General features: G+C 54.8%; 1 protein-coding gene across 4 annotated transcripts in view; it reads right to left on the bottom strand.

Annotated features, from left to right (window-relative positions):
- Positions 1-5,765: 5,765 nt before the first annotated feature.
- ATF6 (activating transcription factor 6) overlaps positions 5,766-17,325 on the bottom strand; it is a 128,644-nt gene continuing 117,084 nt past the window's right edge. For all 4 annotated transcript variants that reach the window (XM_081121856.1, XM_081121854.1, XM_081121855.1 and 1 more), the window contains exon 17: positions 5,766-9,472. In XM_081121856.1, the coding sequence (XP_080977982.1) occupies positions 9,264-9,472 (209 nt within the window). In that variant the 3' untranslated portion in view covers positions 5,766-9,263. The remainder of the gene's footprint in view (positions 9,473-17,325) is intronic.

Below are 17,325 nucleotides of genomic sequence, written 5' to 3' on the forward strand. Positions count from 1 at the left end.
CAGGGACTGAGGACCCCAAGGTGTGTCCTGGCTGCCCATGATGACACTTGTGTCCCCTCCCAGGGGCCTCTGCTGAGTCCGAGGAGCCACTCGTGTTGTTCAAAGCCAGTATCAGCAAAAGTGGTGCTTTGAGATGCAGAAGGTTACTGAGTACCAGTTTCCTTCCTGTCACCACTTGACTAATTCTCCCCTCCCTAAGATCTCACCCAAGCCCACTTTCTACAGGAAGGCCTCCCAGGCCTGCCATCTCTCCAACAAAGCCCATCTACTTGTTCCTGTGCAGGGTCAGCCCTGGACCACATTCCCACAGAAAACCATGACTGGAAACTCAAGGGAGCACCCATGGCCATGGGTGAGACATCCGGGGGGTGGGGGGGGTGTCATGTTGGCATTGCGCATCCTGAAGCACTTGGCGGTGGCATTAGTTTCCGAGAAGCCGGTGGTTCCTGACTGTGGGCTGCACCTTGACCCTCTCAGGAAAGCAGCTCCGATGGGAAGTGCTGATCGCAGAATTGGGGGGACTTTTAGCCCTAACCCCCCCACCATCCTGTGCCCTCTGCCTAGTGAGGGCAGGACCTGCCTGCCACCTGCTGAGCCAGCTGAGCTTCTGGGGCCACGTTGTGTGACATGCTGGCCTGCTGTGCAGATGGCCTGCTGCTGAACACTCGGGGAATGGTCACACCCTGGCTACACAAGAGGGTGGGGACTGTGTGTTCCAGAAACTCTGAGCCTGGGCAGGTTTTTCTGTTGTGTCTGCAAGGCTCTCCCCCGGGACTCAGTACTGGGACACTGTCCCTGAGGCAAGCCACTAGAGATCCCAGAACCAGGGCTGGGTGAAGCTGGGTGAGGGGAGCGGACCTGCCACAATCCCTTTGGACTTGTTCCTCTGTGAGCCCCTCAAAGCCGAGAGGAACAGAAAGGATGCGCATGACACGCACAGTCCCACCCTCAGCGGGGCAGCCGTGCTGAGAATCTGTCCATCCACCCTCGAGCCCCACACTGGGACCCTCCCTGTTGCCGCTCTTCTCACCTGCTGCTGCTGCACCCCCACCTCTGCCCACTAGGACTCCTCCCCACTTTGCACTTCTCTGCCATCTTCATGTTTTCCCCACTTTTGCAGAGTCCAGAGGCCTCAGAGAGAATCTCTTCTTGTTCCAGGGCCTGGCCTCCCCTCCCCCTCCTCCCTTCTGCTCCTTTTCCCTCCCTCTTCCCTCTCCTTCCAAGAAAATACCACTTCACAGAAAGTTCCATTTTCACAGCCACATTATTGTCAAGCATTTCCCCAGGTCTGACATGGCAAAGGAATGTCTGACATCACCTCGGCCAGCGAGTCCAGTCCTGGCCCCGCCCCCTCCGCCCCGCCCCCTGCTCCAGCTCTTTGCTGTCCCGACTCCTGAGGATTCACAGGCAGCCTGCTGGTTCTGGGACCCTGTGCCACCCTCCACCTCTAGGGACGTGTTGCTTGGTAACCTGGGAACACAAGCTGGGTCTTGGTCCCCAGAGACATAGCTCCCCAGTCCCAAACTTTCCTGCATGTTGGAATCACCTGGAGAGGCGCTGACAGCCCCATGGCTAGGTCACACCCTAGACCAAGGAACTGGGAATGTGCCGGTGGGAGCCAGGCAGCAGAAGTTTTAAAGACTCCCCCCAGGTGACTCCCATGTGCAGCAACGTTTGGGAACCAGGGACACAGTGCTGCACCAAAGGGGGTTAGGCCGCAGCCAACTGACCTGCCTTCAGAACCTCGTCCTCAGCTGCCAGGTGCCTTCTCTGGGCCTCTCAGGCAGATCTGCTCCACTGAGGGCCGATGGGGCCAGGAGCCCCCACACAGAGGGTGCTGGCACCCAGGCAAACAGCCAGGTCCCTCCCTCCTCCCTGGACACAGCCCCAGCTGTGGGGGCTCACCTCCAATTCCTGCCCTCAGCTGGGCGTGTGGCCACCCTGAGCAGCAGGAGGCCAGGTGATTCTCAAGATGGATCCCCTGGGCAATACCGGTGACCCTAAAGCCCGGGCCGGGGCTGGCAGCCACCAGAGGCCTGTCTGTGGTCTGACACTGTCCCTCAGCCTCTCTGACAGTCACCTGCACGGGTGCTTCTCATACTCCAGTCAGATCCGATTACTGGCCCCACCTCAGGCTGACTCAAGAGGTCTGGTTGGGCCAGACCACTACCATTTCCAGTCAGTTCCAGGTGCCACTGCTGCTGCAGGGTGGGGGCACCTGCAGACCTGCTGGACCAGGGCCTCCTCCACTTTGCAGACTGAAAGCAGAGGAATCAGCGACGGGAGCCAGGGAACCACGGGGAAGCTGAGGCTGCCACATCTGCCTCCTGTGTCCCCATGGTCCTGCCTCAGCACTGGGCAGCCTGTCCGTGGGTGGGTGCATGTGGTGACAAGGCTGCCACACCAGAACAGATGCCTAGAAAAACGTCTGTGGCTTTCTAAATGCTCAATAATTCAACTCAGCAAAAAACACTGATTTAGCCTAAAATGCCAAAGAGCCATATCCCAGGCATAGTGTCAAATCCCTACTAAGGACAAAATATTGGATGAGACACTGAAGGGTCCCCATCCCACAGGGATTGCAGATACTAAACAAGCACTTGCAGATGTGAGGGTTTGGAAAGGAGGACCGGGTGCTGCTCCAGGCACAAAACAAAATCCAAAAAGAAAATCCAACTGCCTGAGGGATTTTCCTTCCTGGAACCCCACATGCCCTGCTTGTGCCAGGCTGTGAACCTCAGGTAGGTGGGATGTGCCGCCAGCTGTGGTCGCCCAAGAGGTGACCCTTTGGGCCAGTGGAAGCTGGAGGTCAAACATCTTTGCCTCCTTCCTGCTCTCATGTTGAAGGTGAATTCCTGGGTCCCTGGCTAAGCACCACACAGAAGCAGCTGAAGGAGGTATTGGGACGTGGCGCCCAGAATCGAGGCAACGTGTTGGTCTGATGTGAACCAGTCACTAGCAGGAGAGATTCCAGCAGCATCTTCTGGAACCAGAGATGGGAGGGTGAAATTCACCATTTGTGTCCTGGGGGGCGGCAGGTATGTGGGCAAGCTCTGTGACCAAGACACACTGGCCACGAATCTTTCCCCCAAGAGCTCCCGAGAGCAGCTGTTGTTGGACAGCACTCATCTCTCAGGCTCAGAAACCCTCCCTTTCCTGGAGTTTATCGTCACTGTCCTGTGGGAACCTGGTCCCGCGGAAAAGACATCATGCATGTCTCTGAAGACAAGGGCGTGGTCTGGCCCACCTGCCAGCTCCCCACGGGTCCGTGGCAGACGTGCAAGGTTGGTTCAACACCAAGCATCTGTGGCAAAGGTTTAAGTTCTGGGGCCATGACCTGCAGCCCATAATCTGTGCAGACACGCAGCCAGGAACCCATGTTTCTCTAGGCTAATCCTGGTGACGCCGCAGGCCTTGTAAGTCCAGCTGAAAAGTGAGTCAGGGTGGCTTTTGTGGCTCTCATTTGTCCTCTGTGATCAGCTGATGTCTGCAGACAGGCTGTGCCTGTGGACAGCTGAAGTTGTGGGTTCTGGTTCACTTCACAAGGCCACCTGCCCAGCGCGGCCACACCATTTCTTAGTGTGGAGCAGCCTCTGTTTGAAAGGGGTGTCCTTCACTTCTGGGCAGAGCTCTTCAATCTCAGATCTGGAGACTGGTGATCTCTTACACCAGCGGCTCTCACTGCCCTGCCCAGCGCCCACACCTGGTCAACGCTGCAGTGAAAACCTGATTCGGAGGATTGGAGTGGACACACTCTGGGGACAATGGAATGTCACACAGGAGCAGTCCGGGGAACTCACCTAAGACAAGATTGGGCCCAGGAGGAGGGCAGGGCAGCAGCCCCGGGGCCTCACACGTTGCCCATACTGAGCACACGTCCTCTGAGGGGATGACTTGTCTCCAGAAACCCGACAGCATTGGACTTGCCCTTAGCAACTGCCCCTCAAGCATGTCTTGACAGCCTGCTTCCCTGGGACAGGTGTTGGTTTCTTTGTCTCCACGGTCTCCTGTTGCTTCACTGGCTTTAAAGGCTGGTGGCAACGTGGCTTAGGAGGCTGTCTTCAGTAGCCTCGGCTGCCATCATGAAGTGACCCGGGGGAGGGATGGGCTGCGGGCACGTGCAAGATCTCAACAGATGAATGACCGTGAGAGTGAAAAGCACAGCAAAACACCGGACATGGTCTCCGTGTCAACAAGAGAGGCGCCATCAGATAAATGACAGGGTACGAGCCAGAACAGCTTCCTATTTGCGGCACCATGGATGGTAGAAACATTACCACTTGTGGTTTTCCTTTGAGATCCCCAAAGTTGCTAGAACCACATCCCACATACAGTGGGAAGTCCTGTGGGGCAGTGCCATGGGATCTGGTGGCCAGGGCAGGGGTGGGGATGGACCTGGGGGCAGGGGCGGGGGCAGGGTGGATCTGATGGACGGGGTGGGGGCGGGGTGGGGGGTTTTAGTTCCCTACTCACTCGTTGCTTCTCTGACTCCAGTTCACCTGTTGTCTTGCTTTTCTGTCATGAGGCCTTACCTTCTCTAGGTACACCACACTGAGCCCCACTCCCAATACTTCACTCCCCAAAACAACTCTGATACAAAGTGTTTACTGGAGATTTGGGACTAGGAAGAGGGTCTGTCCTCCTGCCACCAGAGACCTAGCCATGTGGCTGGGTCCCACCTTCACTCTTCTGCTGCTCAAGTGTGAGCTCCGGAGGTGGGGCAACGTGGTGAGGAGCCGTGTGCCGGGTCCACACACCGGTCCTGCTGCTCACCAGTCAAGGGACCATGTCGGAAAGTGGGTCTGGGATGAGGGACACAACAGTGGTCAATGGTCAGCCTCTCCTCAGTGCTGTCTGTCATCTGGGACTCGGCCTTCAGTGTGGCTGAGTCATCCAGTTCCCACAGAAGGGTAAAACATGAGATTCTAGATAATTTATTTTCCTTGATAGGATTATAGTTCAAATTTCTGGACACAATAAAGGAAACTCTTACTTCACCAGGCTGGGAGAATTCAATAATTTCATCTAAACAGTGACTGGTTTTAGGCTTTCAGCCTCATTACTAATCACTTAGCATTGAAGACGCATTTGAGTCTTTTCTCTCATACAGAACAAGGCAAGTTTAAAAATTCTTTATTTGAATTTCAAAGAACAAGTATTGCATTGTAAAGATTGTTTGAAAGCACATAACAGTCTGTCACTGTCTCTCGTGTTGTAAACCAGCACAAATACTAAAGGGAACATGGGCACCTCTCCTTGGCATGGGCCTTCCCTCCTCAGCCAATGGCTCCATGGTGGCAGCCCTGGGGTGGCCGCCCAACCACACTGCCAACGTGCTGAGAAAAGGCCAGCAGCATCTCCAAGGCCCGAGGTGCCTAACGGTTCTACCTGCAGCTCTAAACCCACCGTCTCTCATTCTGGAGACCGACCTGGAAGTCGGGCTCCCTGTGAGGCATCACGTCCAATGGACATCTGCCGAGAAGGTCAGCCTGCTAACCTGTTGGGATTATCACACCAGGAACTTGCCAAGTCTCCTGGTTTACTTAACTAGTGGCCACCAACTTCACTGGGACAAGTAGCAAAACAGCAGGGAGTTTGTAACCTTCGCAAATGACAAACTATGGCTTTCAATGTCCTAGCTCTCTAAGGCTCAAATCAGCAAATCCACGTAGAGAACGGGACCAGTGCCTGGCAGTGGCTGACAGAGCCACACCCGGGACCAGGCGGCCCACCGGGAACCTTTCTCTTCTTTTCACAGCTCCCGACAGAGAACCCGACATAGAACACAGGTATCAGAACAAACTGCTGGAAGTCCTAGTCTTATCCAAAATAAACCTGTTTGAAGAGCAGTTATTAAAAATATGTTAGCAGGACACGCTGACGCCCTTTCTCAGGCAGGAAGAAACTGCTTAGTGCCCCTGGGGCCCCAGCAACATCTTGTGGGTGAAGCTCAGGGTTCTGCTTCCTAGAAAATTTAAGACCAACCACAATCCCTAGGGGTGAGGAAATAGGAAATGCCCCACCCCAAAGTTTACTGGGGTGGGAATGAAAATTTATTACATGTTCTTTCTTTTATTCTTGTTTTCAGGGTAAGTTATAATTAGTGTTCATATAGCAGCCAAGACCCTTAACGTCTGTGGATTGAAAGGATGGACAGACATGCCCTTTTGGTCAAAGGAGCAAGGGGTTCACAGGTGCCCACAAGTGTCTTGTGCTGGGGCCTGAGCAACCTTACCGGGGAGGTTAATCTGGGTGAAACAGCCAAGAGGACAAAAGGCCACGTGGAGGCTGCTGAGGAAGGGGTGGGGTTTCCAAGAGGTCAGACTGTCGGTGGCATCGCTCTTGCTCAGGCTCTTCAGTGGCTGTTTCTAAGAGGTACTTGAAAGTCGAAGTCTCCTGGAAACCTCAGTTGGTCCCTGCAACATCTCCTAGTTAAGTTTCACAACCTGAGCTTAGTAGGAGGGCGAGAACCGGGACACAAAGCTGAAAGGGCACCAGAGGCCGGGGCAGCGCAGTGGGGGTCACCACCGTGCCTGCGCAGGCTACACGCCCAGGATCGGAGGGGTCTGGCTTGGAAGCTCAACAGGACAGTGTCTTTAAAAAGGACAGAAAGTCTGTTTGAATCACAAGTGTTTTGTTGGCTTCCCAGGAACATTTACTCAGAACACCAGAAACGGACTCAGCTCACATCAAGCCTTCAGACACCTGTGCCCACTTTTGCACAAGACACAGCAGTGCCCACTCTGGGCTGGAGCCGCGCTCACTAAAACAAGATCAGAAGATGCTCTGAGCACTTAGTCACAGGGATGTTTTACTCGGGAATTTATACCTGTGAGCGTGGCAAGTGATGCACAGGTTCTGAGGCTGAGCCTCGCAGACGCTCCCTTCGGGACGAGGCTGTCCTCGCTGCCTCCCTCGAGCAGCTGACCTGGGAAGATGCTGCTGACACGTGACACCTGACTCAGCAGCTAGCATGGAGTGTCCACCTCCATCGAGCCCAGGAACCCGGGACGCGCGCCTCCCTGCAGCCTCCCGTCTGTTCTGGGCACAGCCGCCCAGGGGCAGGCAGACCTGCTTCCTCCCCAAGCCCATTGAAGCTTCTCACAGTGTGCAAACCCCACCTATGAATTTAATAAATTAAACCATTATGTACACATACATAGCCCCCAGAATTCTGGCTGCAATCTCCAAAAGGCAACCTCACCAAAAAACTAAGCCAAACATCAGCCTCACCTGTCACCCTGGCAGAGCGAGGGGCCCAGTGATCCCAGGGCGTGGCAGCAACAACACAAGTCCCATCCTCTGCTTGCCAGCTGCCTGTCACACATTCCTGAGACTCGGCCCTGAGCAGTGCGTGCCCAGCACCTCAGGGAGAAGGGGCTCCCAGCCCACTGACGTCACCGCACAGACTGTCCAACCCGCTCCTTGTCCTGATGCCACCCGAACCCCACGTCGCCCCCTGCAAGACGGCCTCATCTGACGCAAAGGTCAGCAGGCACAGGACGTGCTGGGAGTGGATAGATCACGTCAAAGCCAAGGAGGAGAGGGAGGGGGAGACGTCCACGTGGTTCAGTGCAGGAGCCCCGCGACCACTCACACAGCACGTCTGCACCACCACGGCCACTGCCTGGGAGCCCCAGCTACAGCCCCTCCCTCGGCCTGCTCACAGGACACAGGACAAGAAGGACCAGGCACAGGCACCCACTAGAAGTGCGAGTGGCCCCAGAGAGAACAGCCCTGCCAGAACATCACCCAGGACACCAGGTCAGAGGGGTGCCACGTGGACCCCAAAGGTCTGCACTGGGAAGGGAACAGCCGATTCCATGTGTCACATGCCAGCTTCCCGGGCAGCAGAGCAGCAGTGCCCCATCCCCTCACAGGGTTAAACCGAGTCCTTGGAAACATCTCACCTGCTTGGGCAGAGGCACCCACCCAGCATGTCAGAGCCTCGCCAATTCCCAGACAGAGCCCACGAGCTGCTGGTATCGCCTGGACTCAGAATCTTTGTCCATCTCTTAGAAAAGGGGCACTGATAGTATGGAGGAGGGAAGAGTGTGTGGAGGGGAGGGAACAGTGTGTGGAGGGGAGGGAAGGGTCTGACGAGGGAGAAGAGGTGAGCAGAGTGCTGGTGGAGCGAGTTCCACGAGGAAACGCGAGCCCGCGGGAGGACGGGCAGGAAGACCCGCCTTAGGCACAGGGCAGCCCCAGTGGGAAATAAGGGCAGCAGTTTTAGTTCTGCTCTTCCCTCTGACCGTGGAGGACAGAATGCTGCCTTTTCGCTGGAGCGCTGACACGATGGCCGTCTGACAGGACGCACCCCCAGCAGGAGCCCAGGCTGCCCGTCTGCACAGTTGGGCTTCGGGAATAAAACGCCTCAGTTCTCAAGCAGCAAAGCTCTCATTTGCTTCATCTGAAGCCGCCTGCCCGCCTGTCCTCAGCTGAGGAGGTGTCACTGTGTGACAGGTGGGGGCGGGGTCCATTCTGAGGTCCTGGCATCAGCTCCAGTCATGAGGGAGAAGACCCACCAAGGGTGCTACACTCAGTGGCCTCCAGTCCACAGAAGAAACGGGAGCGAGGCTCTGCCCGCAGGCAGCAGTCACGCCAGACACTCAGTGTCCAAGCATGTGTAGCAGGACCCACAACTGGCCCGTTCCTTCCACCTCATTCTCTCAGACTTGCTACCCGCCAGGCCCCCAACAGGCAGGTGTGTGTGGGCTGGGGTGTGAACCGTGGACAGCGAGTGCGGACAAGTGCCACTGATAGGCTTTCCCTTTTTCCCTGAGGCTCTGCACGTTCTGACTTCTGGGGCATGCATCTGGCTGTTCTGGTTTTCAAACCTGTTTCCAACGAGCATAGTGTGCACAGTGGGTTTGTGGTGAATTAGTCAGGAACCTGGGCAGTGACGAACTGTCGACACATGAAAGGGCAGAGAGGGAAGCAGCTCTGACGTGAAAGATGAAGACTGAACACAACACACACAGCGGGAGAAGCGGCTCAGGAAAGTGTGGGGTCTACTTGAGGCCACACTGCGGGGAAAGGGCTACGCGGCCAGGAGAAAGGCGGCCTGCGTCTGAATCCCAGGCATTCCCAGGGGATGGGCGGACACGTACACGAGCAGCTCCTTTTCTCTCTGTCCCCAAACGCGATCACGAGGCAGTTCTTGGGTGCCATGGGAAGGCAGTGCCACCGGGAAGGCAGGAGGAAGCACCCGTCGCCCCTCCCCAGCCTGCAGGGTCCCAGTTGGTTTCCCATGCAGCCCAGTGCTACTGCAGTGACTCCGGGATGGCGCTGACCACACGGGCCGCCTCCGTGGCTGTGGGTGGGGACCCAAAGAAGGTACTGGTCTGGTTCCTCTGCTGGTCTCGGAGGTAGGGTGGAACAGACGAGCTTTTGATGTGGAGGATGCGGGTGTCCATCACCTGGCAGTCGATCTGCATCATCACTTCATAGTCCTGCCCATTGATAACATTCTCTGCAGGGGGAACAACAGGGGCGAGTCATCAACAGAACAGGACATGTAACTCTGCCCTAAGCTTGGATCCCAGAAACAGAAATGAGCGTACAGGGTGGGAGCTCTCAACCCACCTCCAAGGGTCCAGAGGGACTTTGGTCACCGAGCAGAGCTATGCTGGACTGGGGCCGAATGGGAGGGCCTGACCTCATCTCAATTCTAGCTCCCACACAACCAGCATGGCCCAGTAAGGGCTCTGTCCACACATATGATGCCTCATGTACTTCCCGTGTGAGCAGGACAGACTGGGCCTGGAGCCCACGGAGGCTATAGTGGGAGAAAGGGAAGAACCCCAACAATGGGAAGGAGAAACTGTCACAGGACCAACACTGCCTGTGACTGGCAAAGGAGACCTTGGCTAGCACTGGCCCCTACTCATCAGTAGTATTTCTAATTTCATTAAGATGTTCCCAATGACGAATTTAAGGGTTTGCCTTAGAAGTCAAGCACCTGAAGACTGACATCTGACCACTGTGCTCTTTCTCAGGGGCCACCCTCACTTCCCCTCCATGTTAAGGTGACTTTAATTCAGACACAGAGTCCTGATTCCAGTACAAAGAGACAATTTCCAATGGGGATAAAGGGACTTGAAGGTAAAACACAGGCTATTTGCGGAGAACAGAGGAAAACCACAACAGCCACATAAACTCAGGGGGAGACTACTTATCCAGAGCCTAGTGCTCACAGACACGTGCCACCTCCATCCTCACTTTACTGAGGGAGGGGCCAAGTCACTTCTTCTTTTGTGTTCCAGGGGATCTGACCGTTTTCCAACTTGTAGTCAAGTGAAACCCGGGCATAAACTGATGAAAGAATTATAAAGAGATCACGTCCCTCCCGCCCCGCTGGACATCCACAGTGACCAGGAGGAGATGCATCCACTTGGAAGGGCGCTGAGGCGTCAGTGTGGCTTCTCGGTCTGCATTTCCATCTGCGAATCCAGAGCTGCCGGGAAGGGAGAGAGGCTGCAGGCCAACCTCATCCTGATGCCTTTGTAGGGAAATGATACAGGGCCAACAGGTTTCAGAAATCAAGCACTTGGCTTCTCTAGGACACAGGATGGAACTTGAAGTAAAATACCTTCTCTCCCATAATCCATTTCACGCTGACCTTGTGCTGCCAAGTTACAAACCAGCAGGAAGAACGCGCAGAGTCTGACTCAGCTTCAGAGTCCACTGTTTGGGGAAAGAAGCCGTGGGGTCCTCACTACGAGGCCAGGAGACATGGGTCCCTTGAGTCAGGGTCCTCAGTGAGGGACCACGCATAGGCTTCAGAGTCCAAGCTCCCTGAAACTGCAGGTGCAGCTCAGTGGAGAGGTGCTCCATCCTCAGTGGGGTCTGTACCCCCCCCAAATATTAAAAACTATCAGCTCTAATAATCCCTCATCTGTGTCTTGAGCAGATGTTCTATTTTAAAGCCAACAGAAAACATCATTCCTCCACTTTCCATTGGCTGGCTATCTGTTCCAATTTTTAAAAGTCTCCACTGATGATGAATTTTCCATTCCAAGTCTATAAATTTCTTGTTGCAATCGGAGTGAATTCCCTTCTCCCCGCTCCTGCCGCAACTGCTGGGTGTCCACTCACCTGCCTGCCCGTGAGACCCTCATGCAACCCTCAGCTCCAAGTCTGCAGTCCCACCGCTCGCAATGGCGAGCAGACATTTCCCATCTTCAGAGAATTAAGTCCCAGTGCCTGTAAATGAGCTAATGTTTCCTATCAGAGTGTTTCTTTCCCAGGAGGAGGAGATGAAAGAAAGACAAGCTGCTGGTGTCATTTCATTCAGAACATGTGACTGGGTGCACTTTCCAGGTGCCACAATGTCATCTCCTTTTGGAACCACGGCCCCTCCCATTTTAGAAAAACGGAAGCCGTATGCATGTGTGCATGCATGCATGTGCACATGTGTGCTTGTGCACGTGTGCATGTGTGTGCACGCCTGTGCCTGCATGCATGTGTGTGCACACTGGGCACAGATAAACTGATGATGGAAAGCACATGGATTAGAGGCATGTCACACATGTTAGTAATTTTTACTGCTTTCCAGGACAAACTCAGAACCCAGATGACAGTTTCAGAGCAAGACTCGTCTCCCTCCAGGCTGTCCACCTGCAGAAGTGATCGGAGCCCATGTGCCTGCTATGGCTTGAAGTGGTGACCAAAGTTCTCTAGTACCTTAAACACCAAGAGAGATGGGAAACCTGGGATTATGAGCTCAGATGCTCCGAGGGAAACTAAAGCTGTGACTGATTCCAAACCCAGGAGTCCCAGCCGTGGCCGAGATGGCCCTTCGTCAACATCCCAGCCTGGAGGATACTTGGACTGAGGACAGTCTAGCTGCTTTGAGACGGCTCTGTGCTTCGCTCCTTTCTGAAAGTAGCACTTCAGGGCCATCGGGCTTAGTAGGAGAAGAGAGGGGATGTGTCCACCTTGAGCTGAATCCAGGGAGCCCCTCTGAATAACAAGCTGGACACGTCAGGGTTTCATGTGAGAGGCCAATAGGAGTCCCAAGTTACCTAGCACCTTAAAAAACAGTTAAAGGGGCAGCAGCAAGTCTCTGTCCACTCTGCGGGACCTTCTAACAGCTAGCGTGGGCATTTCAGCTCTACCCTGGACAGTTAAGGAGACGTCCCACCCCTGCTCACGGAGGCTCTCGGGAGGCAGACAAACCTCCTTCTAGCCTTTCTCTAAGGCTCTGACCACGTTGAGAATCGCCCACACTGGCAGGATGACATTTTCAAGTGTTGCCTCTGGTCTGTGCCTCAGTGAATAGAGGATATCAGAGGTGGCCCTGAGGCCCTGCAGGCTCTGGTGGTTCAAGCAGGATGTGAGGGGTAGGGCCCGGCCTCGGTGACCCACTAATCAGAGAAAACACGAATGCTCAAGGCTCATGTAGAAGTGTGGGGGCCTTGGAGGCTGCTAAACCGTTCCGTGGACTGGACAGAAGAGAAAGTGGCTGCCTGGGAGCTACGGAAGCAAAAGGAAGAGAATGGAGTGAAGTGTTAGAGGTGCCGCAGCCTCTCCTGTGGCAAACATTGGGCCTCCAAGGTGAGCAGAGCGACAAACACCAAGTCAGGAAGGTGTGAAACAGGCACAGTCAGTGCAGCATCCTCAGGCCATGAGAGGAAGGGGGCTGGGCTACAAACCCAGCACCACTGTGACTGAGCGCAGAGGGCATGACCCTGGGGTGGGAAACAGGTGACGTGGGTGTCGAGGGACATAAACTCGATGACTGGAGTCGGGAAGCTTTGAGAGGCCACCCGCTGACTAACTCTCGGCCCAGAGCCCTGACCCCAAAGAGAGTTACACACACAGCTTTACAGGAAGTGTCATCGAGAAATGACAAGACTTCACCTTGCTTTGCAAAGAAGCAAATCGGATAAAACAGTTTTCTGTGCAGAATCAGAGCTGACCCCAACAAGAAGCCTTCAGCTGTGTTAGCGAGGCCAGGCCAGGCAGTGACAGGCGGCGGGAGCCGTGCCTTAGTCCAGCAGGGTATGGGGGCACAGCTCACAAGACACTGTCAGCCAAGACAGGCCGATGGAAAAACAAGGAAAGAGCTGGAGGGGGTAGGAAAGGGGGACGGAGCAGGAGGAGGGACAGGAGGCAGGACAGTGACGATGGAGAGGCCACAGTCCCCTCTGCAGCAACTGCACCCACCTGCCAATCTTCTCTCCAGCTCCCTCCCGAGGCCTGGTTCTGATCGCCCCCCACAGCAAGGACTCTCTCTTCTGGTGTTTTTTCGTCTGCTGCTCTGCACTCCCAGGAAATGCTCCCCCCAGGCAAACTCTGTTAACCCTTTACATCCCATTTCAAGTCCCAGGTCTAAGAAACGTCTGGAGGACTGACGCCACCTTCTCCCCTGTAACTGATAACATGCACGTGCCACTTGCCTGAACGCCGTGAAGCATCTACAGGAGCCTGGCTCCTGGAGGAAACGGCTGGCATCTTTGGGGGTAGAACTGGAACCTCCCCCATAGGCCAGAAAGAATGTGAGCAATTGAGTCATGCTGCTCATGGCAACGGAACCTTCTGGACATACAGAGAGCTCCTAGCAACCACCACGTCTGCCCTTTGCCAGAAGAAATTAAAAACAGAGTTTCTCTGATGGGGAGAGATTTGGACTGGGAGTGTCCAAAGCAGGCAGGGTGGGTGAGCTGTCATATGTGTAGCTGTAAGACAGGCCAGAATTTGGTCACTATTCCTGGGGGCAGTGGGAAGCCTGGTAGGAGAGAGCTTATGCGGTTAGAAGATCTGTAAAAATTTCACACTGAAGAGAATGCAGGCCTAGAACAGTGTATATAAACCACCCACCCTGGAGCTTCGACTGGGGCCTGGGGCCCAAGGCTAGAGATGGCCAATAACTTTCCCACTTCTAATAATTAAACCACTGGCCCGGCCGGGCATGGCTCAGCAGTTAAGCATCGACCTAGGATCCAGGAGATCGATGTTCGATTCCCAGTCAGGGCACATGCCCGGGTTGCGGGCTCGATCCCCAATGACTCATCATTGGTGTTTCTATCTCTCTCTCCCTCTGCTGCCCTCTCTCTGAAATCAATAAAGATATATAAAAAATATATATATATTAAATAAATAAATAAATAAATAATTAAACCACTGGCACAGGTACTAGAAAACTGTGATATGGTGTCACAACCTGAGATTCGGGACCCATAAAAACTGAACCAACATTCACAAGCACTTCTACAAAATCCAAGACAACCACCCTGCGGGGAGATTACCACCCAACCTCGCAGCTATTCCTGAGTCAAGGTATGGGACTCACCCCTTCTCCTCGGAGTGTCAGAAAGGCCTTCTCACCCAGGCCAGTGTGGCTCAGCATCATCCAGTGCACCAGGAGGTCAAGGTTCAATTCCAGGTCAGGGCACGTGCCCGGGTTGCGGGCTCGATCCCTGGTAGGGGGTGTGCAGGAGGCAGCCGATGGATGTGCACTCTTGCATCGATTCTCTCTCTCCCTCTCCCTTCCTCTGCAGCATCTCTGCCATCCTACTGAGTAGGGTCAGCTATTAGCAGAAATCACTGAGCCAGAGTTTCAGGTCGCGAAAGAGCCTTAATAGGTTCCTATGAGACGCCCAGCATACTTCTCATAAAAGGGACTCTGAAATGTCTGGGATGGCAGTCACACAGTACCAGGCGCATTCAGAAAAATTCACTCAAGTGCCAGGAACAGCTGCCCACAGGTTAAAATGACGAGACTGACGGGTGCTGCAATTTTAGACTAAAACCCAAACCCCTGAGTTTCCCGTGGATATGGTTAGAAGACTGTACAGCACCTTCAATTGGAGGAGTCATCTCTCCCTCCACAGTTGCGCAGGTGGAAAGCCACGGGAGGCAGAGACCGGTCAGGGCCTGGGAACTCCCGAGGCTCCGTGGACACACTGGTTCCGAAGCTGCATTCTACCTGACTCCTAGGTGACGTCCCAGACAGCAGGACTCCCATTTGCTGACCACAAAGAGGCTGAGCAGCTGCGTGAACGAGGCCTTGGCTGTGTGGCAACGGCCCGGCTGGGTGTGACCTCCAAGGTGCTGGGAGTGTCCTGGGTGCCACTGGGAACAGAGCTCAGCAAGAGTTGGCCTGAGACTGGGCGTGAGAAGACAGTGCAGCCCCAGATCTGACGCTTCACCTCACTGTCTCCTCACCGTCACCTTCATCGCCTATAACTTCCCCTAAGTCTCAAAGTGCCTACTATGTGCCATGCCCGCTGTTCTTGACTGGAGCTGGCATGAACAGGACATCAGTGTTTCCATCCCAGTGGGCAGAGCAAACGCAGCTGCAGGAGACCAGCTGGGAGGTGCCACAGACAAAGGACAAAGCTCAAGCCAGAGGCAGACCAGAAGGTGGGGCTGGACTGGAGCTCAGAAAGAGGTCTGGGCAGGCTGGAGCAGGAAGGTGATCTCTGGTGAAAAGGTGGGACTGAGGCAGCCAGCCGTGCAGGTATGTGGGGCGCTCTGGGCTGAGTGTCCAAGCAGCAGAACACAGGACAAGCCCCCGGGGTCCAGTGGACCCACTGTGGCCTCCTGCCCTGTGGAGGGGTCACAGCGACAGCCACCATCCTGTGGTGTATGGGAGATGCTCCCACCACACTGTTAACAGTATCACCAGACCCACAAGGGAGACAGTGACGGATCCAGAAAAGTGCTAGAAAGAGTGAGGATGTGTTTGGCTTGAACACATCATCCAGAGCGTCCTGAGTCCCGTGACTCAGTGTGAAAAGAAAGAAGACAGGTGGCAGTGCAAGAACACAGGCACGGGGACACGGAGGCCCCCGCAAGCCTGAGCCAGCACCGGGAGGCACGGCCGTTCCTCATTCCTGAGGCAGGTTCTCCCCACCAGCGTCTCATGACGGTGTCTCCTCAGTGAGAACCCTGCCCTCCCCACCACCGGGAGCCACCACACTATGTCCACCCATGGTCACCATCAACATCTCTGGGACCCGGATGATGGCGGAAAACTGGGTTGGTTTTCGCCTTAGAAGACAGGCCCATAAACATTCTTAAAAGCTGCTTTTCCTGGGGGTTTTAGAAGCAAGACTTTAAAACAAGAAGGCTTTACCACCCAACCCTTCCTGGGGCCAGCTGTGACCTGTTACTTACACCATTAGCTCATCTAGCCAAATGCCACCCAACAGGGACACCCCCGACCTGCAGCTGGGCTCCCACGTCCCACCCCGGGAAGTGCAGGCACTGCGTAATCTTCGCAGAACACAGACAGGCTCAATTTAACCCTATTTTTTATGTGGGGACTAAAATACCCATGCACCATGCATCACAGCAGCTGTCAGCCAGAGCGCAAGAAGCAGGGCTTTGCTCAGATGCAGAAGCAGGGCCCATGTCCTCCCTCCCAGTGGGAGTCTGCGCCCGTGATCAGCCTGATCCAATTACACAAGTATTTACCCAGCAGTGGTGTGCTGGGTGCTAGAAGACAGGTACAGCACTCCCTCGGTGACATTCAAGTCTGAGTGAGCGTGCAGTGCGACGGGAACACAGAGAAGGGTGCCTTCCCCAGCATGGGGGGGTGGCAGGTGGCAAGGAAGGCTCTCGGAAGGAGGTGACGGCTGAGCTGCACTCCAGGGTCCTCGGCCTGGCCTGAGGCAGGCCTCTTGGGAGTGGAAGCATGACTCAGGCATGAAGGCAGGAGACAGGAGGCAGGGCTCCACCAGGTGCCGCTGAAAGTGGGGACACAGGGGGAGAGGAGGGAGGGGCGGGCCAGAGTCTGGAATTGATCCCAGTGGCAATGGGGAGCCACTGCGGAGCTTCAGGGACGAGAGACGGCTGAACCACCGCCCAGTGCCCAAACCATTTGCAAATCACATGCCTGATAAGGAACTAGCATCCACAGTATGTGAAGAATTCCTTCCACCCAATCATAAAAGATAATCATATTTTCAAATGGGCAAATGAGCTGAGACAATTCTCCAAAGAAGACAGACAAACGGCCAGTCACCGTGAACAGACAGATGCCCAGCATCCTGAGCCAAAGGTAAAATGCAAACCAGGCCCAGCTTGGACGCAGCACCTCCTCCCCTAGGACGGCTGTGGTCAGGACAGACAGCAGTCAGTGCTGCTGGGACACGGAGAACGCGGGACCCCGACAACTGCTGGGAACACAGAAGGTACAGCTGCCGTGGAAACCTTGCATTTATTCAGCTGATTCATGTTATTTATTTCAAATGCATAATTTGCTGCCTTTTCCATCACTGAATTGAAATGCGAATCGCTGACCAGTGGATACAGAATGTCTCCAAAATTCTCCACAACAGATGCAGAGGCTCACATTCCATATTGAGATAAAAC

This window comes from Miniopterus schreibersii, assembly GCF_964146895.1.
Source record: "Miniopterus schreibersii genome assembly, chromosome: 19".
NCBI classification, from domain to species: Eukaryota; Metazoa; Chordata; class Mammalia; order Chiroptera; family Miniopteridae; genus Miniopterus; species Miniopterus schreibersii.